This window comes from Podarcis vaucheri (assembly GCF_965113315.1).
Source record: "Podarcis vaucheri genome assembly, chromosome: 12".
NCBI lineage: Eukaryota > Metazoa > Chordata > Lepidosauria > Squamata > Lacertidae > Podarcis > Podarcis vaucheri.
Window position 1 is genome coordinate 62758786 of NC_138750.1, and position 27002 is coordinate 62785787.

Consider the following 27002-nt stretch of genomic DNA (forward strand, 5'->3'; position numbering starts at 1 on the left):
CCTCATCCAATACATTGAAAAATACGGTAATTCCTCTTGTCCTGCTGCTCCTTTTGGATTATTTCTAGAGGTTACTAAATGAATAATCTCACTGTTTCATGAGTATATTTGGTTCTCTTCCTAGACCAGAACTAACCCTCAGACAGGCTGCCTGCACAAGCACCACTTCCTATGAATACATGAAATTTCTTTTTTCCTGCATCAGCTCCTTGGTCCATCTCCATCTAGGAGTCGTCTGTGGGAGGGACATTTTCAGAATGTCTTTACTGATATTGCTAGTGATATGTTTGCTACCCTGAACTCTGTTGGGAGAAGGGTGGATATAAATTGAACAACAACAACAGCAATTAATTACTAAATAAATAATTAAATTCTGAATATTCAAATATTTGCACCCAAATATTTTTTGAATATTCAAAAAAAATGCATTGGTGGATCAAGCTGCCTCTCTGAGAAGCTCACCTGTCATTACTGATCTTTCTGAGGAATATCCAATAAGCTTCTTGGGATCTGTTTGGAAGCAGTCAGCCTAGCCCTTCCCATTTGTGGCTCAGTCTCTAAAGGAATGCAGCTGGGTTGAGAAGGAGGAAAAGGCGAACCCAGGTTCTGTGAAATGCAATTCTGACATCTCTGCAGAGCTGTTTGATAAAAGAGCAGAAAGAGAGATAGCGCAGCAAGAGGAACATTTGAAAGGAAAGACCACACCAGAGGAGAAACAACTTCCTGTTTCTCAGCATCAAAATTGTATATTCAGTTGCTGGGTGGAATATTCTTTCTAACCACATGAATTCCCAGAAATGGCCAATGGCAAGAAGCTTCTGCCTCTCACTGCACTGCAATTGCCTGCAGTTGTTGAAGGGGACAACTTTCCTAAATCCAGATTCCAAGCAGAGCAGTGGGGGATCGTCCCACATGAGATAAGAGCCTAAAAGGAGCCCTACAGCTGGAACAGGCCAATGTCCCATCCAGTTGGGCACCCTGTTCTCACAGTGGTCAGCCAGATGTCCCTTAGGGAAGAAGCCCACTAGCAGGACTTGGGTGCAACAGGAGCACTCTCCCCCTCCTTGCCCCCAGCGATGGGCATCCTGCAACCTCCTCTCTGGCAGTGGAGGTGGAGCATATTGCCAGAAGCCATTGTCCTCCAGGAGTTCACCTCATCCTCTGTTAAAGCCAGCCTGTTGTTGTTGTTTAGTTGTTTAGTCGTGTCCGACTCTTCATGACCCCCTGGACCAGAGCACACCAGGCACTCCTGTCTTCCACAGCTTGGTCAAACTCATGCTGGTAGCTTCCAACCATCTCGTCCTCTGTTGCCCCCTTCTCCAGGAGTTCACCTCATCCTCTGTTAAAGCCAGCCTGTTGTTGTTGTTGTTTAGTTGTTTAGTCGTGTCCGACTCTTTGTGACCCCCTGGACCAGAGCACACCAGGCACTCCTGTCTTCCACAGCTTGGTCAAACTCATGCTGGTAGCTTCCAACCATCTCGTCCTCTGTTGCCCCCTTCTCCTTGGGCCCTCCATCTTTCCCAACATCATTCCCACCTCTTCCTAAGAGGCCGGCTCTTCTATGAGACAGACTGAGGCAGCTGCCTCAGGCAGAAAATTCTGAGGGTCGGGGAAGTGGCTGGAAATGTTTCCTAAAAGCACTCCTTTCTTGCCACTTTTCTGACCCTCAGATTTTCTTTTGGGAATTGTAGAACTACCTAAACTGTATAGAAATTTGTTTATGTACGCGACTACAGCAGCAAGAATGTGACTCGCCCCAAAATGGAAAGAAGCAGAAGTCCCAGAAAAAGAAGAATGGATGCAAAAACTTACGGAATATGCAGAAATGGTGAAACTTACCGAAAGAATAAGAAATCAGGATAACAAACTTTTTATAAAAGAATAGAAATGGTTTATTGAATATTTACAGATAAATTGTAAACAGATAAAAACGTTAGCAGGATTAATGTAATAACCTGCAGTTTTGTAAGAGTATATATTTACAGTAGATAAATGAATGAGCAAGTTAAATGAATTTGCATATGCAGAATATATTTTTGAAAAATAATAATTTAAGGAACCGCAGAAAGAGGGGGAAGGAAGTCAAAATTTGGAAATGTTAAATTGTTTGCAAAACTAATGAAATGTATAAATTTGAAAAATATAAATAGAAGACTAAAAAATAAAAAAGAAATGAGTTCCATGCGATGTGCCAGAACATCACCAAGAGTCAAATACGATCCTAAAAACACCTAGCATAATAAACATCTCCTTAAGGGGATCGAGGGAGCCCTGTGGGCGATGCCGAGCAACATCATGACATCACCAGCGTTGGCTTGAGAGTCAACTCCCAATCTAGTCAGGTTTGATGCAGAGAATGGGAATTGCACCATCTTCTCCTTCGCCCCAGGCAGCAAAATGTCTTAGGCCGCTCCTGCCTCTGAGAATGGGAGATGGTGGCTGCAGCTGAGGGCAGCAGGAGGAGGAAGGGATGCATCTGGCCCAAGGGAGCACAGAGCCATGGACCGTCTCCTGGGCAAAGGAGGACAGGACCTTGACCTTCAGCCGGTGGCTTTCCCAATGGGCACCTTCCGCCAACAGGCCATTTGGACAAAGATGGACCTGTGGGCTTGGGCCCCACTGACCTTTCCTTTCCTCGGGTTCAGCCCCCATTGCCCCCAGTCCACCCCTGATTCTCTCTGCAGATTGACATCCTCATCATCTTTTAAAAAATGATGGGGGGAGAGGCGTCAGCATGACTTAGCTTATGGGGTTCCTGAAAAGCTCCACAGCCATTTACAAGAGTCGAATACAATCCTAAAAACGCGTAAGCATAATAAACATCTCCTTAAGGGGATCGAGGGGGCCCTGTGGGCGATGCTGAGCAACATCATGACGTCATGCGTGTGATGCTGTGTGATGCTGCATGACATCATGCATGAGACATTGCTCAACACCTTGAATCTTCTGTCTTCTTTGGCGATCCCTCGTAGCCGAGTAAGATTGTCTTCCATAAACACGGTTTTAACAGTGACTTTGGAGGCCAATTCTGGATTCACACATCCTTCCACACTGGGGACACTGGTTTCCGGGTGGGAGTTGATCACGGTGTGGATTTGCCAAGTGTGCCTTCCTCTTAGCACGTTTCTCCCTTTTGTCCTGAGTTTGAGCGTCTTCAAAGCCCAGGACACCTTTGGTCAAGGCTGTTCTCCAACAGGCCAGTGTTTCCCAGTTGTCGGTGTTTATACAACATTTTAAAAGATTTGCCTTGAGCCTTTGAACCTCTTTTGTTGACCACCAGCATTACACTTTGTGAGGACACCCTGAATATTAGGAGACTCGTCCCCCTCATCCCCTGCCAGGCATCATTCTGTGCACTTCTCAGTCTAGTTTGGTGCTGATGATGTCAAGGCTGCAAGTTCGATGGGGCAGCTGCATATTCCTGCACTGCAGGGGGGCTGGACTGGATGACCCTCGGGTCCCTTCCAACTCTATAAGTCTCTGATTCTGCGACCCTCTCGTGCGCTCGCCGCCTCTCTAAGCTGAAAAGCGCCCGACGCCGCCACCCACCGCCCAAACCAGCTGCTGGCTCTCCAGGCATCCACTGGGGGGAAATCTTGTCCTGCTCATCCCAAGCAGAAGAGGACCTAATTCAGCTGCTACTTTCATTTTCCCTTCGGAGAAGCAGCTCGTCTCTCGCTCCCGTTCGCTGCAGGAAAACTCAAACCGGCGTGGAAGACGACGCGGGACGAGGAAAGATCTGCAGAAGCAGCTGAGGAGGTGAGGTCTGCCATCTGGGAAGGGCCGAGTGGTGGAGAGAAGGAGGGAGAGAAGGATCTGGTTGCAAAGGGAGCCCCTGCTGCAAGAGGACCCGGGAGACGCCCCTTGTCCCGCAGCCCTGGGCAGCCTCTCCGCGCTCCTGGGCGCACCTTCCTCGCTCGGAAGCAGCTCCCTTCAATATGCCCAGACATACCAGGCTGGGCCCCTGCCCTCAAGCTTCCTAGGGAGGCAGCAGCTGGGTTTAGCCTGTTGCAACAAAAGGCAGGGAAGGATCCCTGTGGAGGATCCCTAAAGGCTGATCGACCGAGTGTGGGTTAAGAGTGCGCCCGAACTGGGGCTTCTCTTCCACCACAAACAGGAACAGGGCAGTTGCAGGGTTGTGTTTGTCAGGGACACTGTCCTCCTTCTGGCGCTTGCTGAAATTATTCCTTACCCTCCCCAACGTTTTCCCGATGAAAATAGGGACGTCCTATCCCATAATAATAATAATAGTTGTATTATTTGTACCCATCTGACTAGGTGGCCCCAGACACCCAGGGAGGCTTCCAACGTGTATATATAAAAGCATAACCAAACATTAAACAGCTTCTCTATCCAGATGTCTTCTAAAGCAGTGTTTTTCAACCACTGTTCCGTGGCACACTAGTGTGCCGCGAGATGTTGCCTGGTGTGCCGTGGGAAAAATTGAAAAATTCGAAAGATAAAAAAAGTCAACTTTTCGCCCACTAGGCGGGCGCCGGACTGTGTCCACCCTATTTTCCATCCGTCCTGGGTGGGGATCAGATCAGATGGGATCGGATGAGAGCGGACAGGCAGTCCGCTCTCATCCGATTCCCCATAGAGAGCAGCGGGGCTCTGACATCTCCCTCTCCGCAATGGTGGTGTGCCTGGTGATTTTTTTCATGAAACAAGTCTGCCTCTGCCCAAAAAAGGTTGAAAAACACTGTTCTAAAGGTTGTCTAGTTACTTCTCTCCTCGGCTCGTGGGTTCCGCAACTCCAGGCCCTCCAACATTTCTCCGATGATCACAGGGACATCCTAAGGCTGGATGTCTCTGTTGGTTAGAGTCAAGGTTGCAGGTTCGATCCCCGTTTGGGGCAGCTGGATGTTCCTGCATTGCAGGGGGCTGGACTAGGTGACTCTCGGGGTCCCTCCCAACTCCCCAATTCTATGTTTCTATGATTCTAAGGAAATGCGGGACGTTCTGGGATCACATCTGAAACCGGAGGGGCTTGTGTAAATCTGGGACCGTCCCTGGAACATAGGGACACTGGGGAGGCCTGTTAATCTTGTTTAGACAAGCCTATTCAGATGCTTAGAAAGCTGGTGAGACTTTTAATCTGTTTTTAGCTCTTGCCATTTTAACTTTTCAGCTTTTAAGTCATTGTTAATTCTTCTTAATGCTGATTTTATCTTTTGACAAAATGCTTTGAGGTTCTTCTCTTTTTTTTACAGTCAAGGGGTGCATATTTTTATGAAATGAATAAATTAAGCAAAGACTCCACCAGAATATAAATTTTATTATTTGTACCCCACACTTCTGACTGGGTTGCCCCAGCTGCTCTGGACGGCTTCCAACAGATCTAAACAAATAGAGAAAACATCAAATGTCATATAAAGCCTTATATGTTTAGACTGATGTTTGCCAGGCGCTCCCTTCAGGGTGAGGGGGGTGTTCTTCTGCTTGCAATACGTGAAAATAATAGTTGAAATTAATAATAATTATGTTTTTAATTTAGTTCTGTTGAAGTGCCACCTGAGGAAAGAGCCACAGCGTTTGGGCACAGTTCAGTGGGCATTTCCTTTCTCATTGCTTGCAAAATATTCTGAACATCTTTATGTCTGCAATGTGCTGTTTCTCATTTGCGATACCACATGTCTGAACTAGGGGTGGGGTGCTGGGTTTGCAGATGGAAGGCTGCCTGAGAAGATCATCTTGATTTCTTGCCATTTTTTTCAGGGGAAGATGGACGGGACCAGAGGAGGTAAGGAAGGGTTCCAGTGACTCAGAGGCAGATTGACTGCTTGGGGTGGGGTGGATTATTCCAGATCTATTTCGCAGGAGTTTTTCACGGCACCCCCAATGACATTTATTTTATTTATTTACAGAAAAAAATATTGTTATACCAATGTGTAATATTTTGGGGATTTGGGGAGGTGGGCGGTGCCTGGGTGGGGTGCCATCCTGACGCACATCTGCAGGAACCTAGAAGATGCCCTCGGCTGCATCAGGCCGCTGGTTCGCCCGGCTCATTCTTGCCTGCACTGACCAGAGCTTGGAAAAGGAACTACGTAGCGCTTGTTCAAATTCAAGATGCATATCATAAATCCCTGCATATTTTCCAAAAAACTAAACCATTCAGTATTCCATTATTGCATCCATCAAAACTTATTTACACTGCTGAATTTATCAGGTGTACACAAATGTTTCCCAATATGTTCTTCTTCTGCTTTTATTTATACATGTGTACGTTTTATATAAGGGACGCCGGTGGCACTGTGGGTTAAACCACAGAGCCTAGGACTTGCCGATCAGAAGGTTGGTGGTTCAAATCCCCACGACGGGGTGAGCTCCCGGTCCCTGCTCCTGCCCACCTAGCAATTCAAAAGCACATCCCAGTGCAAGTAGATAAATAGGTACCACTCCAGTGGGAAGGTAAACGGCATTTCCGTGTGCTGCTCTGGTTCGCCAGAAGCGGCTTAGTCATGCTGGCCACATGACCCGGAAGCTGTACGCCGGCTCCCTTGGCCAATAAAGCGAGATGAGCGCCGCAACCCCAGAGTCGGCCACGACTGGACCTAATGGTCAGGGGTCCCTTTACCTTTACCTTATGCTTTACATATGCATTCAGTCTCTCTAAGGATCAGAAAACAATATAATTCTCAACAATCACATATTAAGAGGGATCCCACCAGAAGTGGCTGCTCTGATATTTTTGCTGACCAGCTCTTTGCTGTCTTTCAAAACCCGCAGGAAATAGGAGAGAACTGAGGATCGTCCTTGTGGGCAAGACTGGAGGCGGCAAAAGCGCCACAGGAAACACCATCCTTGGCCAGAAACTCTTTGATTCGAAACTTCAGGCCAGGACAACCACCTTGTCCTGCCAAAGGGCGTCCTGCACTTGGAGAGGCCATCCTGTGTCCGTGATTGACACAGCGGATATTTTGGGCACCGGAGATTGCGATGAAAGGCTGGACCGGGAGACCAAGCGCTGCCTTGACCTCTCTCAGCCTGGCCCTCATGCGCTCGTGTTTGTGACCCAGGTGGGTCGCTTCACCGCGGAGGACGAGGAGGCAGCCCAGCGAGTCCGGGAGATGTTTGGGACAGAGGCCATGAAGCACACCATCCTCTTGTTCACCCGCAAAGAAGCCTTAGAAGGCAACTCCTTGCGGGATTACGTGATGCAGTCAGATAACGAGGCTGTCCGGAAGCTGGTCCAAGAATGCGGGGGGCGCTTCTGCGCTTTTAATAACAGGGCGGTATTAGGAGAACGGGAGGACCAGGTCTCTGAGCTGATGGAGATGGTCCTGGAGATGGTCGAGGGGAATGAAGAGCCATACCTGGAGACGCCATCCATGGAGGCAGCGCTTGGATCTTACATCTGCAGGAAAAGGGCCAAGGGAGAGGGGGAAGGGAAAGCTCACAAGGGTGTCAGCTACAGAAAAGTATTTATCGCCTTATGTGTGTGTGGTGCAGTGCTTTACCTGTTACATTACCATTGTAATCGTTTCTCTCGATATCTCCCCTTTAGCAAAGCTGGGGATTTTTAAAGCCAGCCCACCAGCTTCTTATGAGGTGTGAGAAGAAAAACAAATAAACGAATGAACAAACTGGATTGTCTGGGTGCAATGTCCTAAGAATCACCTGCTTAGTATTTTATTTGTCATTGTATCAGTTGCAATGCCCCTGTGACTCTGGACAAACAGAAACAACAGAGCATGTGCTTCTCCACTTCCTATACTATAGAGACATTTGTATTAGCCTCATCTCCCCATTACACCATAAGTACCCCAAGGTGCACAGGACAATTTTATACCTCCCTGCTGCTGTCAGATCCCAACCCTGCTACAACATACGACGTTGCCAGGTTCTGCACAGCAGCGCTCAAGATCCATCAAATGATGACCTGAACCCCAAACTAGATTTCATGAACACTCGCATGATAGTGCTCTCTAAACTGATAGTTGTAGTCTTTTATATACTAATCTTTTATGCTCCTCCACATCCGTTTAATGCTCCTAACCCCTCTTTTAGTTTCTTTTAGATTCTTATAGTCTTTTAGATATACCTTCTCTTTTAATACTTTTTAGCTTTTCAAAATGTTTTACAGATTCTAAATGATTGTACCCCAACCTACTTATTCTGGTCTATGGCCATAATAAAGATTTGATTGATTGATTGATTGATGATGGATTGCATCAGTTCATTCCATTTCTGAATCACACATCAAACCAATTGAACAGGACAAACATAACAATAAAAGCACATATAAAACTATTCCACGTACACGGACAAGTAAACAAACTCACATATCTTGTCAAAGCCAGTACTAGGGCTGGGTGGTAATATTGTCCGGAAGTGGTTTGAAGTCCGTATCGTGATATTGGTTTCATAATATTTGACCTGGCAGTTTATCGCAAATCATGATGTGTGTGTACTATGCAGAAATCACAATGTGGGGAAAACCCTGAAGCCAGTCAGTGCCTCTACACAGCTCCATCCATCCATCAGACATTGTGATATATCGGTATATCATGGTGTTTAGCTGGTGATATATGGCCGTGTTGAAAACCAGATATCTGTTCACATCTATAGCTCCATCCTTATTTCAGACATTGTGATAAATAAATATATTGCAGTGTTTAGCTGGTGATGCATTGCAGTGATGAAAACCAGATATTGCCTTGCCCTAGCAAGTACATATCAAAATCCCCACTTGTTAAGGGGAAGGATTCTGATCTGGGTGGCAAACCATAATTATTCCCACTTAACAAATAGGTGACTGGGGCTGACTGCATACAGTATATTTAAGTTGCATGATTCCCCACAGAGAATTCTGGGAACTGGAGTTTGCGAAGGGTGTCTGGGATTGTTGCTCTCTGAGAGGTGAACTACAGTTCCCAGGATTCCTCGAAGGAAGTCATGTGCTCTTACTGTTCTTTCAATGTGTGATGCTGACCACTGACTGAGTTAAGTCCAAAACAAGCATGAATGAGTGTCCATAAAGAAATTTTGAAAAGAGGAAGAAAAATGGTTTGGGGAGGGGGGTGTGGCGTTCGTACGGAGCCCCCGGTCGTCTCACGGACTATTGACCCGTACACCACTAATCCGCTGCCACCAACCAGGTCCTCTCTGGTAAAATCACTTCAGCCTCAGTCAGGTTCTCAATTCATAAAGAAGAGTGTATTTTATTTCAGACTTAAAACAAAACTATTACAGCATTCCAAACAGTGTTCCTCTTTACTTTCTTAGACTTATGTTCCTCTCTCTATCTCTCAAGGACCACCCCACACTCAAGGACCAACTGCCCTGTCTCTCTATTACCAACTGCCTTTCCCAACCAGCCAACCCATGAAATCCAACCAACTACCCGCCCACAACTCCCAACGAACTCCTCTCAGAACTCCTTTATAAACCCACTGACTCCACCCCCCCCTGGGTCCTGTCTGTGCAACCTATTTAACTATTTCCCCTCCAGCACTCTCTCATACATGGTAACGTCACAGGGGGTATTCAGAAGACAGAGAAGCCGGTGTTTAACCCTTTTCCTGCACACAATTTCCCCTCTCTAAATTCTCCTGATGACAAACCAACATGGTGCTCATAGCGCCAAAGTCATGAATTCAATACCCTTACGGCAACTTGCAGATTCCTGCATTGCAGAGCGTTAAACTAGATGATGCTTGGGATCATCTCAGGATCAATTCTATGATTCTAACCCTAAGCCATAAAATACAGAAATATTCCTTTAAAATACAAAAAGCATTTCATTCTGCCTTGCTTCTAAAGTGACAGAGGAGAAAGAGCAGCTTTCTCCTGAGACAAGCCTCTCCTGCAAGTCTGTTTGCCAGACTTGAGATAAGAAATGGCTTATCAGTTCTGAAGCAGCAAAGCAGTTACTCTCTGGAAAGTAGCTCAGCTCCGATCCGACCTGCAGTTTAGGGAGCATTTTGCAAATGGGAATGTCCACAAGCAGTGCTGGATTTACGTAGAAGCTGAAGAAGCTATAGCTTAGGGCCCCATTCTATTGGGGTCCCCTTAAAAATGCAAAGTGGAAAAAAATGGTACATTTCCAAAATAAAGGTAAAGGGGCCCCTGACCATTAGGTCCAGTCGCACACGACTCTGGGGTTGTGGCGCTCATCTTGCTTTACTGAAGAAGAAGAAGAGTTTGGATTTGATATCCCGCCTTTCACTCCCCTTCAGGAGTCTCAAAGCGGCTAACATTCTCCTTTCCCTTCCTCCCCCACAACAAACACTCTGTGAGGTGAGTGGGGCTGAGAGACTTCAAAGAAGTGTGACTGGCCCAAGGTCACCCAACAGCTGCATGGGGAGGAGCGGAGACGGGAACCCGGTTTCCCAGATTACGAGACTACCACTCTTAACCACTACACCACACTGGCTCTGTACTCTGTACTGGCCGAGGGAGCCGGCGTACAGCTTCCGGGTCATGTGGCCAGCATAATGAAGCCGCTTCTGGCGAACTAGAGCAGTGCATGGAAACGCAGTTTACCTTCCCACCGGAATGGTACCTATTTATCTACTTGCACTTTGACGTGCTTTCGAACTGCTAGGTGGGCAGGAGCAGGGACCGGACAATGGGAGCTCACCCCGTCGCGGGGATTCAAACCGCGACCTTCTGATTGGCAAGTCCTAGGCTCTGTGGTTTAGACCACAGCGCCACCTGTGTCCCTTCTCATTTCCAAAATAGAAGATAAAAAACAATTACTTTGATATAATGCATATTTTGTGATGTGCAAATGGCTTGAGATGCCTATGACGTCCATAAATTACCATATAGCATATATTCAACACAAAAAACAGTGACAATTTGTTGCTGACAAAGGACAGCTGGACATAGAAAGGGCCCCATTACCTTCAGGAGCTGAGGGCCTCATCAAACCTCAATCCGGTCCTAGACACAAGTTCTAATTAGAGAGGGAAACTTTTCTGTCTCTTTTCTCTGACCACGTGCCATGAGTGGAGCCCCATGGACTCTGTAGGGTTGGCTTTCGAGAATGCATGCGCAGGATTGGGCTGCCTGCCGCTTGCAGTCTCCCTCTCCCCCCGGAGTTGCTTGCAAAGCCTTTTCCCTTCCAACCTGCTGCTGTCTCGGGCAGCCAGGGGGCGTCCCCTGCTCTGCTTCAGGAAACCGAATTTATTCTGCCCCGTGAACTTTCATTTTCAGCTCCGAGCGAACCTTCGTCTCACAAGCTGAACGATTTCAGGGAGAGCGGAGGAAGGAGCAGCGTACAGAGCAGAAATAGAAAAATCCACTGATGAAGAGAGAATTCTTGTAATCTCCAAAAAGGTAGGGGGAAGAGACGGAAGCTGCAGGTGGGGGGGGCAGGCAAAGGAGTCCAAACCGATTAGTTTTTTCATGGTGCAATTTTGTACGTGCCGGCCCAATGGGATGGTTAGGACTGCAGCTCACAGGCAAAGCATTTCTGCATGAAGAAATCCAAATAGGCATTCGGAATCTGCTGGTTGTAGCCATCCAAGGGGACGTTTGCATGATGACAAGATGAAACCTGGCTCACGAAATGTTTGCCTATGAAAAGATGAGGGTTGGTGATGCCTCGCTGAGGGGACTTTATGTGAGGATAGGGACAGGGGAGGAATTCAGTTCACAGTTAAAATTGAGCCTACATAATTTGCACTTTCTGAAATAAAATGGAAACTGAAACACAGCCAACCTTCGCGATTCACACTTTCCTGAATTTTGTGGTGCAGTTCTCCAGCCAAACAATGTATATGAAAATGCAAAAAGCAGGGGGAAGTGTGGAATAAAATACATATATTACTTTTTTAAAAAATCAAAAAATCCATGCATTATGTTGGGGGAAATTGCTTGCAAGAATGTGTACATACAAAAATGTTTTTTAGGAGAGATTAGCACTAAATGCTGGTGAATTTGCATGAGGTTTGTTTTATTTTTAATGCAGATTGCTGCACAAATTTAGAGAGCTGTATTTGTCAAAATGAGAAACTGAGAGAACTGATTTGAGGCAGGGCTTAGCCTCAGAACCTGTTTTGAGTGCCACAACTCTGCCCAGAAAAAAATTAAGTAATTGCATATAGAACAAGGAAACAAAACCCAAGATTTGGGGTGGATTCATGCCCAAAATATTTTAAAATTATTTGAAGAATTTGTGGTAGGATCAGTTTTGCTCTAGTTCCTGATGGCACCGAGTTTTACCCTCAGGCTCAGCTGACTACGCACAGGAACTGATTCCATCTCTTGACACATTTAAAAGCCTTTTTTGCCTGAGAATGATATCCCTGAAGTCTGACAGAGTCATGGCACACCAACTGCACAATTGTAGAAATGTCTGGATTGGTATCCGTTTAATGGGTGTGTGGTCTTTTGAATTTGTAAAATATTTCATCTTCATGTGTGTCATGCTGGTGGTTTTCGTTCTGTAAATCTGCACATCAGTGGAAATAAAGAAATAAGTGGGATTTTACTGGGATTTAAAATAAAAATAAAAATGTATGGACTGCAAAAATAAAAATCTGCCACAGAAAGTAGCTTGCAATCGTTCGTACAGCCGTAACTCTGTCATTTGCAGGGAGAAGAGACCGGGGCGGGTGAGCCAGGGTCAGCGAGATATGGCAAAGCAGTCGGGATCCCCCAAGGTAAGTGGGAACCAAGGTGCCATTTAGGAGATATCCGGATCCTGGCCGGCTAAAGGAGTCCAGCTCTCCTCCCAGCTTTCTTGCAGGACAGAGGAAGTAGCTTTTGCAGACCCAGTTTGGTCCTCGTGATGCTAATGGAGGAGGAGCTTTTGTCTATTGTCACTTCAGCGATAAGGAAAAATCCTAGGGTGCAGATTTCCTCTGCTGCCTGGCTCGTCGGGATGCCACTCCCCGCGGATCCCTCTGGTCAGCAGGAGGAGGAGTCTCCAGCCAAGTGAAAGAAGCAAAACAGCGGCCAGTAGACCTGATCTTTATTTGTTGCAACAAGGTTCAAACACACAGAGAATAGGAACCCCAGCATGGGGTTGCGTGAACTTTTAAGACGTTCCGCCCCTTCCCATAATACATTTCCAGATACATCACAAATATGTCACAAAGTAGGAGTGTTTGGCATGTAGAAACATGAGCCCATCACCCACTCCTGCAATAACCCCAGTTCCTGACACCTTTTAACTACCCTCTCACTCCAAGGAACACAGGCCCCACAGATTTACGATAATCCTCTCTCAAGTTTGCACTTTTGAGGACCCATGTCCCGGGGTGTTGGGTTTGCTGACCGAAGGCTGCTAGTAGCTAACCTGTTATGTTGCAACAAACATTCCAGCAGCAGAAAAGGTGGCTCAGATTGCAGCGGAAAGAAGACAACGTACAAGATTCTGGTAAGTGTTCCCCCATTGAGTTTAACATCCTGCTGCATAGGATAGGGAATATCATAGAGGGTTGCCATGTGCCCTCTTTTTCCAGTAAAGGTAAAGGTACCCCTGACCATTAGGTCCAGTCGTGGCCGACTCTGGGGTTGCGGCGCTCATCTCGCTTTACTGGCCAAGGGAGCCGGCGTACAGTTTCCAGGTCATGTGGCCAGCAGGACTAAGCCGTTTCTGGTGAACCAGAGCAGGGCATGGAAACACCGTTTACCTTCCCGCCGGAGCGGTACCTATTTATCTACTTGCACTTTGACGTGCTTTCGAACTGCCAGGTGGGCAGGAGCAGGGACTGAGCAACGGGAGCTCACCCCGTAGCGGGGATTCGAACTGCCGACCTTCTGATCGGCAAGTCCGAGGCTCAGTGGTTTAACCCACAGCACCACCTTTTCCCCATCTTTTTCCAGTAGAAGTCAGCAAATGTATCCTCTTTTTTGCTCCTCAAAATATGTTTGTGTGTGTGTTTATTCCATATACAGTGGTACCTCGGTTTAAGTACTGAATTCATTCCGGAGGTCCGTACTTAACCTGAAACTGTTCTTAACCTGAAGCACCGCTTTAGCTAATGGGGCCTCCTGCCGCTGCTGCGCCGCGGGAGAACAATTTCTGTTCTCATCCTGAGGTACCACTGTACCTGAAAGAACACTGTAAACAATTAAAAACATTAGCAGGACTACAATAACACTTGCAATATGAAAAAAGACTATGGTTAAAATTTGAGTTATATAGATAAATTGGGAATGCTATGAGATGCAGAAGAAGATGTTGTTTGTGGACTCCACGGAGGGGAGGAGGGAGGTCGGAGAATTCAGAGAATTCAATATTTCATTATTGTATTCTAAGTTTGAATGTCAAATCATAAATGTAAAATTAATTTAGAATTATTTTTTTAAAAAAAGAAAAGGGACGGGTAGGAAGGGGGGACTCCCCCCATACGTGTAACAGATCCCCAGGGGATCCACTGCAAGAATGTGGTTGGTCAAGGGAGCCGTGGGCTCGAAAAAGTTGAAGAGCACTGCTCTGACGTGACCTTTCTAATTCACAGGGGACAAGGATGAATCAGAACTGTGTATCGTCCTTCTTGGCAAGGCCGGTGTGGGGAAAAGTGCCACAGGGAACACCCTCCTCGGACGAGAGAAATTTCACTCGGCTTTTTCAGCTAAGCCGACAACTCAGAACGTCGAGAAGGCGAGTGGGGAATTTAAGGGCCAGAGGTTTTCTGTGATTGACACGCCCGCTGTCTCTAGTTCAAAATCTCTCAAACAGCACAAGCGAGAGATCAAAAAACTCTGCAAGTCCAGTCCTTACGTTCTGGTCTTTGTGATCACCGTGGGCCGTTTCACTCCAGAAGACAAGAAAACTGCTAAAAAGGTCAAGAAAAGGTTTAGGAAGAAGTTCGGGAAGAGCATGCTTGTCTTGTTCACCCACAAAGAGGATTTGAAAGGTGAATCCTTGGAGGACTATGTGGAGAAGTCTGAAAACAAGGTTAAGAAACTGGTTGAGAAATGTGGGAATCGCTGCTTCGCTTTGAATAACAAGGCAGCTGGAGAAGAGAAGGAAGAGGCCTCCAAGCTGCTGATGGAAATGCTCTGGAAGATCCCTGCACAGAAAAAGGGAAAGAGGAAGAAAGGGGAAAGAATTGAAGGCTGCTCTTATATCATCTAGTTCATAGTGTTTCGTTTCTTTCTAAAATATGTGGGGCTTCCCTTGTGCCTAATCTGGGAGTTGCAATGAGTGCAGGATGCCACCATTGTTGACGGCAGCGGGTGTTTGTCAGCCTAGGACGCCTGGGCTCAGAGACCTGCCCTGGCTCCCGATTTGCTGCCAGGCCAAGTTCAAGGCATTGCTCTCAGGATATTAAGTTCTTAACAGTTTGGGAGCAGTTTAGCCCTGAGATCGCCTGACCCCACATGTGGTCTCTGGATGCTTCGATTGGCAGAATGGGCACAGTTGCAGATGCCACATAATATCTGTTCTGCATTGATAAGTAATTGCTCTTTCGGTGTGACGGCACCAACCCTCCTGGCTATCAACATCAGGCAGGCAACTTTGCTTTTTTTTGCTGCCTGCAAAAAACATTTTTGATCAGACAAGGCTACTCACATATTTAGAATACTGATAAGTTTGTAGTTTGTCACTGGTTTTAATTTGTGGATGTTTTCATTGTTATTAATCATAATCCTGTTGTTTTATTCATTTTGCAAAGCACTTTGAGGTTTTCTACAATCAAGAGGTAAAGGAATTTTATGAAAATAATAACATAACTGTCTGCAGTTTCCTAAACCCCACATAGGAGTGGATACATCAATCCACTTCAGTTCTCTCAGTTTCTCATTTTTCCTGTCTTAAACTCTCTGGAAATGCATTATTTTTATTTTTGAACCATTATGAAAGTTTAGCCATATTTTTGTGTCAATTTCTCCTAACAAACACCTTTGTAAATTACATACATACTTTTGCAAGACACAGTTCCTAATAAAATGCACCTTTGCATGTCATTTTCACGGTTATATGCGTCCTTCTGAACTCCAGCTAGAGAACTGCATCGCGAGATTCCACAAAGGGAGGATTGTAGATATTGGCTGTTTCATTTTGCTTTGGAAAGTGGAAATTTACTATTTCCACCTTTCAAAGGAAGCTGGATCAAATTTGTCCTGCACCCCTCATTCCTCCTCCTTGTTCCTCAGACCCTTTAATCGCCCATCTGTCTGGTATTTGTAGGGGCAGCCCCATGGGAAATCCTACTGAACTCGGTGGGACTTACTTCTGAGTAAAAATGGTTCGGCTTGCAGTGCGAAGCTGCCTAGTCTTTACCCAGTTACCTGGGAGTAAGCACCCTTGAATACCGTGGGATTTACATATGAGTAGACAGTGCAAGGCTCCATTTACAATTAAGGAATAATTGTGTTTCCTGAGAAATGGCTGGCAGCTGAAGCATTGCAATTACGGAATGGAAAGGGGATTGGTGACCTTTTCCTTCAAAATTATAGGAGGGGCTTTGTGCGCCACCATCACCATTTCCTCCATTTGGTGCAGGAATTTTATTTTCAGGGTAAGCAGGAGTCCATTTTTGCTCCTACACACACCACTTTTAATTGTTCTCCCATACTTCTGAGGGGAGGAAAAAGGAAATCCGGGGCATTCCAGGATCAAATCAGAAACTGGGATGGCTTATGCTACAGATAGGTAGCCGTGTTGGTCTGCCATAGTCAGATACACAGTATCTGAAGAAGTGTGCATGCACACGAAAGCTCATACCAAGAACTAACTTAGTTGGTCTTTAAGGTGCTACTGGAAGGAATTTTTTTATTTTGGGATGGCTTATGGAATTCCTGGGCTCTCCCTGGAAAACAGGGGCTCTTTGAGAACATGCATTCTCCCACCTCATGGTCGGACTATCCCTGATTGAGATTTCAGAAGACTCTCCCTGGTCAGGAGGACAAGGAAGGCAGAGAAAGCTGCAGGGAAACTATCGGAGTAAACAGCGAAAGCAAAAGCAAAAGCTGTGTGCTGTGGACCATTTTTGAGAATTTGCACTGTTAGAAATAACACCCTGCCTAGTGTGGGAAACCCCGATAGGCAGGAAGAGCATTCTGTTTTTCATATCTCTTTCTATGTTTTGCTCCACCTTGAATGCAAAACAACATAGCGGTTTCTCTCCTCTTTGCACAACAGAGCAGCAGAGACCTCGCAGTTTCATCCCACATGCTATGTTTTGTTTATGCTGCACAAAAAGCTTATTTCACATGCATATATCTGGAGTGTGTTACAGGAATTTATGTAAAGGTTGGGGGCGGGCAGGGTGTTTGCCCTCCAGCAGACATCACACACACACACACACACACACACACACACTACCAAACTCAACACAATCACTCCTGCAAATGTCCCCACAAAACACTTCATCACAGTTTTTTCGTATCTCTGTTCAAAGGGCCTCCGCTGCACATCACCAAATGCAACAATCCACTGATAAACATATCTACATACTGGCTCACTGGGAAAACTTTAGAAAGGCATATAAAATCTCTCCTGTCTGGATTTGTGCCATTCCAACTTTGTTCTGTTCAGGGAAGGAATAGCTATGAAGCGGGGAGTCTGGGATGTGGGCAACCATATTCCCTGAAACCTGGGATCACGTACTCAGCAGCGTCTTGCACAAGAGATACTCCCTGGCATCCTGGCAAATGGGTGCCAGGCAGGTAGTCATCTCACGCACAATAGCCAACCATCCAAGAATGGATTGTGCTCCCGGGTCAGGACAAAGAGGTGTCATTACCTGACCTGGAAACCCAGGAACTTGTCAATACTTCCTTTGTATCACTCGATGGGGGTAAGGTGGAGGGCAAGAGAGGGTTGGGGGCAGAACCCGATGGATGGGTGTCTGCCAGAGACACCTCCCCATTTGTGACATGTGTATGATGTATCTAAGATGTGTGCATGATGTTTCACCAAAGGTGTTTGTGGGGGAAAGTGGGGGATGTGAAACACAACTACAACATTCCCAGAGTGAACATGTTTACACATGGGGAGGAATGTTTGTCCAGCCAGCAGGTAAACTTCCTGTTTCCTTCTGGGCTGGGACAGACTTCCTCTGCATGTGACGAGAGGTGGGTGTGGCCTCACCTGTGCAGGTAATGACAAAAGCACAGGGCAGGGCAGCCATCTCTCTCTCTTTGACTACATGCATCAAAGAAGCAACATCTGCGTAGCCAAAGATGCTCTAAGAGAGGACAAAGGGACTGTCTTCTTATGAGAGAGTTTTCAGGGTGTGTGTTACTTTTTTAAGTGCCTTCTGGGATCCTATTGTGAACAGAATGATGTGTGAGTAAACTCTTTTTATACTTTTATAGAAGACTGTGTCGTGTCTTATCGTTTATGAGGGAATAAGGGGGAAATACCAGAACAGTTATTATAGAGGCTTTAGCGAGCCTGAGCGAATGCATCCGCTGTGAGTTTAAAAAGGGGAATGTTACTCTGCTAAATTGTGAACTTGTTTACACAAGTTGGAAAGGCTATAATCAGACAATATATCCTCTCCTGCATCCCTGAACATTCCCACAAAAAGAAAACTTATGAAAGAGGAAGCTTCTGCCATGTGGAAGTCCTGTTGCAGCAGTCTTTTGAATAAAAGATCAAGCCGACCAGCTGCTGTTTTGCTCCTCATTTTTTGGCTGGTGTCTTTGTTTGGCAATCCAAGTGAGCCCTGGAATTTTCCTATAGCAAGTGTAGCATGCACAGTGCGGTTGCAGGGAAAGTGTGCAAAATCTGTAGAAGGACTTTAATTTTAATTGCTGTATTTTTCTGTCTATAAGACGCCCCCATGTATAAGATGACCCTTATTTTTTGAGCCCCAAATTAAGCAATAAATATTTTAAACGTTCCATGTATAAGACGATCCCCAATTTTATTTTATTTTTTTAAATCATGTTTATTAAAATTTCCAATAATAACAGAATAAGAAAAATAGAAAAGATAAAGAAAAGAAAGAAACAGAAAAACAAATTTAAACCCTTCTTTTCATAGCCTTCTTTCTGGGACTCCCTCCTTCCCCTCCTGACTGTATTCCCCTTTCCCTAAGTTGGTTCCACAAGCTCTCATTCCCAATTTAAACCTAATACATTTTACTCATAAGCCAATTTAAATTTACACAATCTTAACAACGTTCCTCATCTTAAAATAAAACAAAATTTCCCCCCCAAGATCAGTTCTCATTTCCTTCCACTAGTTCCCCCTTTCTTAAAAAAAAAGTAAAAGCAAAAACATGTAAGATCAAAGTTGTAAAGAATATAAGGTAGAAAATATAGGAAAGTTCAAAAAGTTGATTACATAGCCTTTGGATTCTAAGATTCCCCCTCCCTTCCCTGGTTTAGATTCCCCATGTCCATCTGTCTGTATGTTGTCGGCCTGGAGGTCTTAAGTCCACAGCCAAAATTTATCTCAATCCATCTTGCCGGTTTTCTTTAGATTTGGTTGTTTTGGTAATATTTAACTTCAAAAATCCAGCCTAATAGAGGCCTTTGGTTTTCCTTGATCATTTGTTGCTCCTCCCGTTGTTCTTTCCGTGTCGTAGTTAGTCCTTTGCTCTTTTATTTCTTACTTTCTCAGGTTTCTGTCTTGTTCAGCTGTTAAAACATTCTTGTTCCAAGATTTAGTGTCTCTACAGAGGTTTGTTATTCAGGGACAAAGACTTACGTCCAGTTCCTTCCTTGCTTCAATAGAAGATTCTATAGTATTATGGTCACCTCTGTAGACAAAATAGTATTTCAGTTTTACAGCTTTCCCAGGAGATAAGACCTGTGCACATCCCAGAGTAGTTTTCCACATACGACACTTGTAATGTCCCGAAACCCCTCTAGGGGGATTGCAATAACTTTGTATCCTCTATTCCAAAAGTCAATTTGTTGTTTCTTTTTCCCCGACAGTTTATGTCCATATTATATCAAATTGTAACAAAATTGACCAGCAAAATACTTGTAACAAAGTCCTCTTTATATTCTCTAGCTTTGACAGCTCCTTTGACAGCTGTCAAATTCTCCGTCTCTCTTCACCAGGCTCTCCGAATCGCCCCGGTTCCCAGGGGGGGTTGCCTTTTTCTCTCACCCTCCACTCTTCTCCTCCAGCACAATTCTTGTAGTTCACATCGTGGAGTTGAAAATTTTTGTCATCGATAAACTTCTGAATCGATCTTGGTTTCCCAGCCCTTGTTTTAGCATGTTTACAATCGGGGGGGGGACTGACTTCCTTTTTGGACCCCCCCCCGCTCGTGCCGAATCCGAAAAAAAATCCTTTTTTTTCTCCTTTTGTACCCGGTTACCCAATTACTCACGGGTTATCGCCAAATGTCCAATTTTTCAAAGGAAGAAGCCAGCGCTCTCCGACGAATGGCATGTGGCTGCGCTCGGCAGGGGAAGCGGAGGACTCAAAGCACCACGCCACTCCCCGGCACCCGATCCGTAGCCTTTAAAAAGGCTCCTTCACAAGTCGGGAGGGCGCTAACGATGCCAGCCGAGTCACCATGTCCACGGGCTCCGTGCCCGTGGTTTCTGAGGGTCCCCGCGTCGCCGGCGCGGTAGGACCCAGCCCCTGCCGAGCCGACTCCCTCCGGAGCTCGGAGGGAGTCTGCCATTCGGCGATGGCGCCAACCCGGAAGTCCCCAAGACGCTCCCCAATTTTAAACTTTTAAAAAATTGGGGGAAATATAGTCTTATACAGAGAATAATACGGTAAGGTTATTCTCCCCAGTTGGGGGCAGTTTATTATATTCCACCATTCTAGCACAGGGGTCGGGAACTTGAGCTTGCAGCTACACAATCTGCAAAATGCCAGAAAAAAGAAAGAGGCTCTGAAGGCAAATCTTCTGATTCCATGATAATGGGGCCACAATGGTCTCTGAGCTTGTGCAGAGTGCCTTGCCTTTCTGCTGGGCAGCTGCTGCCTGCACCCCTTTAAAACTTCAGGACAGGAATAAGGGCCACAAAGACAGTGAGAGTCAAGGTCGTGGAGGGAAACACCGGGACCAAAATAGCTGCAAAGACACACGAACAAAAATGTTGAAATGTCTGTAACTTCCTTTGCAGCAGAACTTAGCAGGATTAACCCTCACGATTGCTTTTGTGCTGGCAAAAACTCTTTCTTTAAGCCAACAGCTTTTCCTGGCAGGCTGTGGGTGGAGTTTTGGCCGTTTCTCACTGGAGGAGAATGTAGTTTATTGCAGCCTATCTTTCCTTTCCAGCTTGGAGCCAACAGCAGCCGCCTCCTCTGCTCCTTCTGTCTGCACTTCAGGAAAAGAATGTCGTCCAAGAACGTCCAGAAGTAGGAAAGATCTGGAAGAGCCACACCTGTGATCTCCAAAGAGGTAGATGGGAAGGGGTGAAGAGAACAGGGTCAAATCCGGAGACGTTTTTCAAGGAGGCTCTCTCCTAAGAAAGACCCAGAGTCTGTTGCAGCAAAAACAGGAAGGAGTCTTCCAACAACTTCAAGACTCTTGGGTTTCTTCTTCTGCAACAACTTCTGTGCAATTATAAAAATATTAAGAGCTTTTTCAAAAACGGTTTTATTTATCCTTTTGAAATTTATACATTTCATTAATTTCACAATCATTTTAGCATTTCAAAGTTTGGCTTCCTTCCGCCTCTTTCTGCGGTTCCTTAAATTTATTTTTTAATATCTTCTGCATATGAGAATTCATTTAATTTGCTCATTTAATTATCTACTTTAAATATAAACCGAATTGTAGCTAAAAACATATAAATGGAGATATGATGTTATAAAAATGTTAAAAATTGAAAATCAATTAAAAAATATTCTAGAAATAAATAAATAAGACTTAAATTTATAAGACAGTGAACGCTGCAATCCTAACCACACTTACCTGTGTTACCAGAAAAATCCGAGGGCTCCCTTGGACAAAAACAAAGACACCAACCGGGACAACTTGGAGCAAAACAGCAGCCTGTAGGCTTGGCCTTTATTGAACTGTTGCAACAGGGTGTTCCCCTCACTTGCAGGAGAGAGGAAAGACACAGAAAAATGGTGTGCAAGACCTTATAAAAACGTTTGAGATTTCCATCCTCTAGGTCAAGCCCACCCCCAGAAACATCATGCATACATTACAGAAAGGAGGGGTTGAGGGAGGAGTTGTGGTGGTAACCTGAGTGTCCTGTCACCTGGCTGGTTCCTCCTTTCCCCCTCCCCATGAGTCACTTCCAGGAGACAAAGGGGAGTTGGCAGTTTCCTGCCCCCAGAGGGAAGATCTGCTCACTGTCCTTTGTTCCAGTCCATGCTGAATCCACTCCCATATGCAAGTTCTTTGTGATCTTGATGGTCTTCTGTCTAGGACCATCAGGGTTGGCATAGCAACTGGGCAGGGCTCCTGTGGATGTGCTGGGATGTTCAAGGGATCATGGCTGGCCTGTATCAAACCTTCCCCATTTTGTAGTCCTTCCTTCATGGAGTAAAACAGTGCAAATCCGATGTATGGTTGATTTTCTATGAATTTATAACAGAAGTGTAGCGTATGTAGTGTGTGAGTGTGTGTGTGAAGTTTGCACAAACTGAATGATGGGGGGTGGGGGTGTTTCCTGCTACACCTGGGAAGAAGCCCCACTGAATTCAGTAGGACTTGCTCCTGAGCAGACTTGGTGGAGGTTTTCCTTTGAATTGCTTCAGCAATTCTGCTGAGTTTAGCAAGCCCTGCACTGGGGTTGATGTATCACCATAGAGGTTGCACCCACGCCCTGCCCTCGGCTCACGGGGCAGGCTGGCTTTCAGACAAATGACTAACTTGCATTGTTTGCAGGAACAAATCCTGGAAGACTGTCACCTTGAAGCAAGAAAATTGCCACGGGAGAAAACATGTCACGTGAACCATTGCTGAAAACCTCAGAGGTAAGCCCCAAGAAAGGGTGGGCAATTTGCTCTTGGATCATTTAACAGAAAGGAGAGTAGAAAGGTAATTCATAGAATCATAGAACTGTAGAGTTGGGAGGGGACCCAGGGGTCATCTAGTCCAACCCCCTGAAATTCAGGAAACACAGTTAAAGAATCACTGACAGGTGGCCACCCAGCCTCTGCTTTAAAATCTCCAGGAAGGAGAGTCCACAACTGTTGAACTGCTCTTACTGTCAGAAAGGTTTTCCTGATGTTTAGTCAGAATCTCCTTTCTCATAACTTGAAGCCATGGGTTCGAGTCTCACCCTCCAGAGCAGGAGAAAACTGGTGATTGGTGGTGGCAGCCGGTCGGAGACTGGCATTGGCGATCAGTGGCGTAGCATGGGTTGTCAGCACCCGGGGCAAGGCAAGTAATTTGCACCCCCTAACCCGTGGATTTGCGCCCCCTAACCCTAACCCCCAGATGTTGCGCCCGGTGCGGCCGGCCCCCCCTGCACCCCCCATGCTACGCCACTGTTGGCGATTGGGGGTGTGATTGGTGTCTGCGTCAAGGCCTGCTTACGATCGGCTGCGGCAATTGGGCGATTGATTAGCGGCAGTGGCGATGCTTGCGTGCAATTGTGTGTGGTTTTGTGTAGTGTGCAGGAGGGCTTATGGCAGTGAGCGTGCAGACAATTGGTGGCTGTGGCAATCCCCCCCCATTTTTTGTCGCAGTCCCCCCAAAAAGGGGTCATCTTATACAAGGGGGCGTGTTATACACGGAAAAATACGGCATCTCTGTTTCTCAGGGTCTGTGCACTTTGCAAAAAGTGAGGCCTCAGAGCATTGAGAAGATTCAGGGGGGTTGTTCTTAAAGAAGAGCAGTGGGTGATTTAAAAATAAATAAATAAATAAATAAATAAATAAATAAATGATTTAAAAGCATTTCTCAACTAGCACCAAATTAGTGTTCAAGTTTGCAAACCGAAGGCTGCTCTGGACTAACCTTAAACTATCACAAATATTTCAGGCAGATGAAGATTCCGTCGGAGAAGGTAAGAAAGAAGGCAAAACATCACATTTTGGGGGAGAAATCTACATTAGCTACTGTCTCACAAACATTATTTATCCCTTCCTCCATTTTTAATGGTTCCAGTTAAAACCGCACCAGTATTCCCAGCTCTCCCCTTCCTGAAGGTTACAGGGAGCAGACGATTCCCTGGTTACAACAGCTTCTCTGGCTAGCCATCATTTTCCAGGCAAAATTCAAGGACCTTTAAAGCCCTTTACAGCTTAGGTCCAAGCTATCTGAAAGACTGTATTCCCTCATATGAACTGGCTTGGATTTTAAACGATACCAACTGTACGAATGTCATGATCTACAGGAATAAACCATCTGAAAAATTCAGATTGTCACCCCTGTTTGCAGCCTGGCAAATTCATATGGGAGAGGACAGTCCTTCAGATAGCCTGGGTCTAAGCTGTACTTGGCACAATCAGCACAGTTTTCCTTCCACTGCAGTCCAGCTTCCAACAAAAACTACCTGATTCGTCTTGCTATCCACCATGGCCAAATTTAACATGCTAAATTTCCCCATATGAACCGGCCCGGTTCCTGCAATCATCCCTTGAGATCCTTCTTTGTGCGTCTCCTCTTCAAGAGGTCCGGAGGGTGGCAACACAAGAACAGGGCCTTTTCTACAGTGGCTCCCCATTTGCGGAATGCTCTCCCCGGGAGGCCTGCCTTGTGCCTTCATTGCAGATCCTTTAGGTACCAAGAGAAAAAGTTTCTCTTCAGCCAGGCCTTTGGCTGATTAACTTTCTATGGCCTTTTAAATGTGTTTGTGGGAACGGGGTTACTGGTTTGTTTTTGTCCTTGTTTCATTATGTTTTTAGTTTTCTCGTTTCGTATTTTTATGATGTGAAAAGCCCTGTACTTTTTGGATGAAGGGTGAAATACAAATTTAATAAATAATAATAACCAGGGCATTTTTTCAGCTGGAGCTCAGCTGCAGTACCTCTCAGGTGTGTTAGTGTTACAGAACAAGGGAGAAGTTTTGGGTGAGCTCCAGCAAACTCTTTTTCCTACAAAAATAGCACAGATCATAATGGATATTGTGATTAATTACACAATACCACACCGTTCATTTCAACACAAAGGCCACTAATTTTAAGGCTATGGAAATACAGTGGAACCTCGGTTGTTGAACACCTCCGTAGTCAAACATTTCGGGTTTTGAATGCCGAAAACCCGGAAGTAACTGCTCCAGTTTTCGAATGATTTTTGGAAGCCGAACATGCCACGCGGCTTCCTTTTTGAGTTTCCCTATTGTACTGAGGCTTCCGTATTGAGTTTTCGGTTTTCAAACGTTTTGGAAACATTCTTCTGGAACTGATTACATTCAAAAACCAAGGTACCACTGTATCATCAGACAAGCAGCAGAAGCGAATCCCCATCCTATTCTCCTGCCTGATTTCCATCCCAAAAAACAAACAGGAGAGCTGCCGCCGTTTTCACCCCTCAGCTTCGCTGGACGGCAGTGAGGTGTTGCGTTGAATATCAGGAAAGGGTTGAGGTTCACCTGGAGAGAACTCGAGCCCTATGGTTGCTGATCTCCTGTTCTCTAACATCTCCTCCATTGCTCACAGGAGAAGACAGAGAACTGAGGATAATCCTCGTCGGTAAAACAGGCTGCGGGAAAAGTGCCACGGGAAACACCATCCTTGGCCGGAAAGAATTCGTGTCGGCGCTTAGGCCAGGAACAACAACTGTGACCTGCCAAAGAGGCCAGGGGACCTGGAATGGCAGGACTGTCTTGGTGGTGGACACAGCAGATGTTTTGAACTCAGGTGCCTTCAGTGATGAAGCATTAGCAGCCGAGATCATCCGTGGCATTGAGCTGTCCAGGCCTGGTCCCCACGCTCTGGTTTTCGTGACTCAGGTGGGCCGTTTCACAGCAGAAGATGAGGCGGCAGCGAAGCAAGTCCAGGATCTCTTTGGCTTGGAGGCCACCAAGCACATGGTGGTCTTGTTCACCCGCAAAGAAGATTTAGGTGGAGGCTCCTTGCGGGATTATGTGGGGTGGTCAGAGAACAAGGCTGTCAAGGAGCTGATGGAGAAATGTGGCAGCCGCTTCTGCGCTTTCAATAACAGGGCAGAAGGGGAAGAGAGGGAGGAGCAGGTCTCCGAGCTAATGGACATGATCCAAGACATGGTTCAGGAGAACGGAGGAGGCTATTACATCAACGAGCTGTACTTGGAGCCCGACATAACCAGTGCAGATCTCAGGAGTTACATGATAGAGAACAGATGGGCCAGGCAAAGAGCAGAGCAAGTTTCTGGGAGGAGGCAGAATGTACCGCGTCTCGTGGCAGATTGGTTGTTGGTCGCTACGGGGATTGCAATTGGGTGCGCTTTGCTGGGCTACATTATTTGGCGTCTGTTTTCTTACTTTCAAGTTGGGAAATCTGCCTCCTAAAATAGCTCATATTGGTCTTCCATACCCTCTCCAGCTGTTTTTGGCCTACAACTCCCATCATCCCTAGCTAGCAGGACCGGTGGTCAGGGATGGTGGGAACTGTAGTCCAAAAAACAGCTGGAGACCCGCATTTTGGAAACCCTGGGATAGTGTGTCAGACTAGGAAATCCCTGACTGCTCAGGGTTCAGATCCCCACCACTCAGCCATGAATCTCACTGGGTGACCTCAAGTCAATCACTCACTCTCAGCTTAGTCTACCTCACAGGGTTGTTGTGAGGATAAAATGGGGAGGGAGAGAATTATGAACTCCTTGGAGGAAAAGGTGGGATATAAACATAATTAATAAAGAAATAAACTCTTGTGTGGCAAGATGAGCAACCTAACTTAACTTGGAAGGTTAGAGTTCAATGAGCGGCAGTAGTGGTTCGGATGTCAGGCTCAGAGCTGGGAGAGCTGGGTTCGAATCCCTGCCACTCATCCTTGAGGCTCACTGGGTGCTCTGAGTGCCACAGGTTCACCACCACTGCTCTAGAGCAATTGCCTTCAATGGCTTGAAGTAAGAACCAAGAGTACCCACTATTTAAAAACGTGACCAGAAAACGGGGGTGGGGGGCTGTGCAGAGAGGGGGCTGCTATCCGTGAAAGGCTCTGGCTGCCTTTCTTGAAAATGCTCTGGCCATGTCAAGTTGATTTCCCAAGGAGGCTGGCTTTGCACCCAAAGCAATGTGTAATCACATCTGGCTTTCTTCCTGCCTCACCCAAAAGCAACTTC

The 27002-nt window shown here is 46.0% G+C and overlaps 1 protein-coding gene across 1 annotated transcript; it reads left to right on the top strand.

Annotated features, from left to right (window-relative positions):
* Positions 1 to 3608: 3608 nt before the first annotated feature.
* Positions 3609 to 26602, top strand: LOC309515865 (GTPase IMAP family member 8-like). The gene is made up of 9 exons (XM_082194078.1): positions 3609 to 3759; positions 5719 to 5743; positions 6733 to 7526; positions 11200 to 11289; positions 12551 to 12617; positions 14424 to 15023; positions 21114 to 21193; positions 23781 to 23805; positions 25400 to 26602. The coding sequence occupies exons 2-9, from the start codon at positions 5725 to 5727 to the stop codon at positions 26227 to 26229; spliced, it is 2505 nt and encodes an 834-aa protein (XP_082050204.1). The 5' UTR covers positions 3609 to 3759; positions 5719 to 5724; the 3' UTR covers positions 26230 to 26602.
* The last annotated feature ends 400 nt before the right edge of the window (positions 26603 to 27002 follow it).

Excerpts from the sequence above, each read along its gene's own strand:
- LOC309515865 (XM_082194078.1), top strand. Across the intron at positions 7,527-11,199 it reads TTAGCAAAGCTGGGGATTTT|ATTTCAGGGAGAGCGGAGGA; the intron begins TAAAGCCAGCCC and ends ACAAGCTGAACG. Across the intron at positions 15,024-21,113 it reads GAAAGGGGAAAGAATTGAAG|CTTGGAGCCAACAGCAGCCG; the intron begins GCTGCTCTTATA and ends TTTCCTTTCCAG.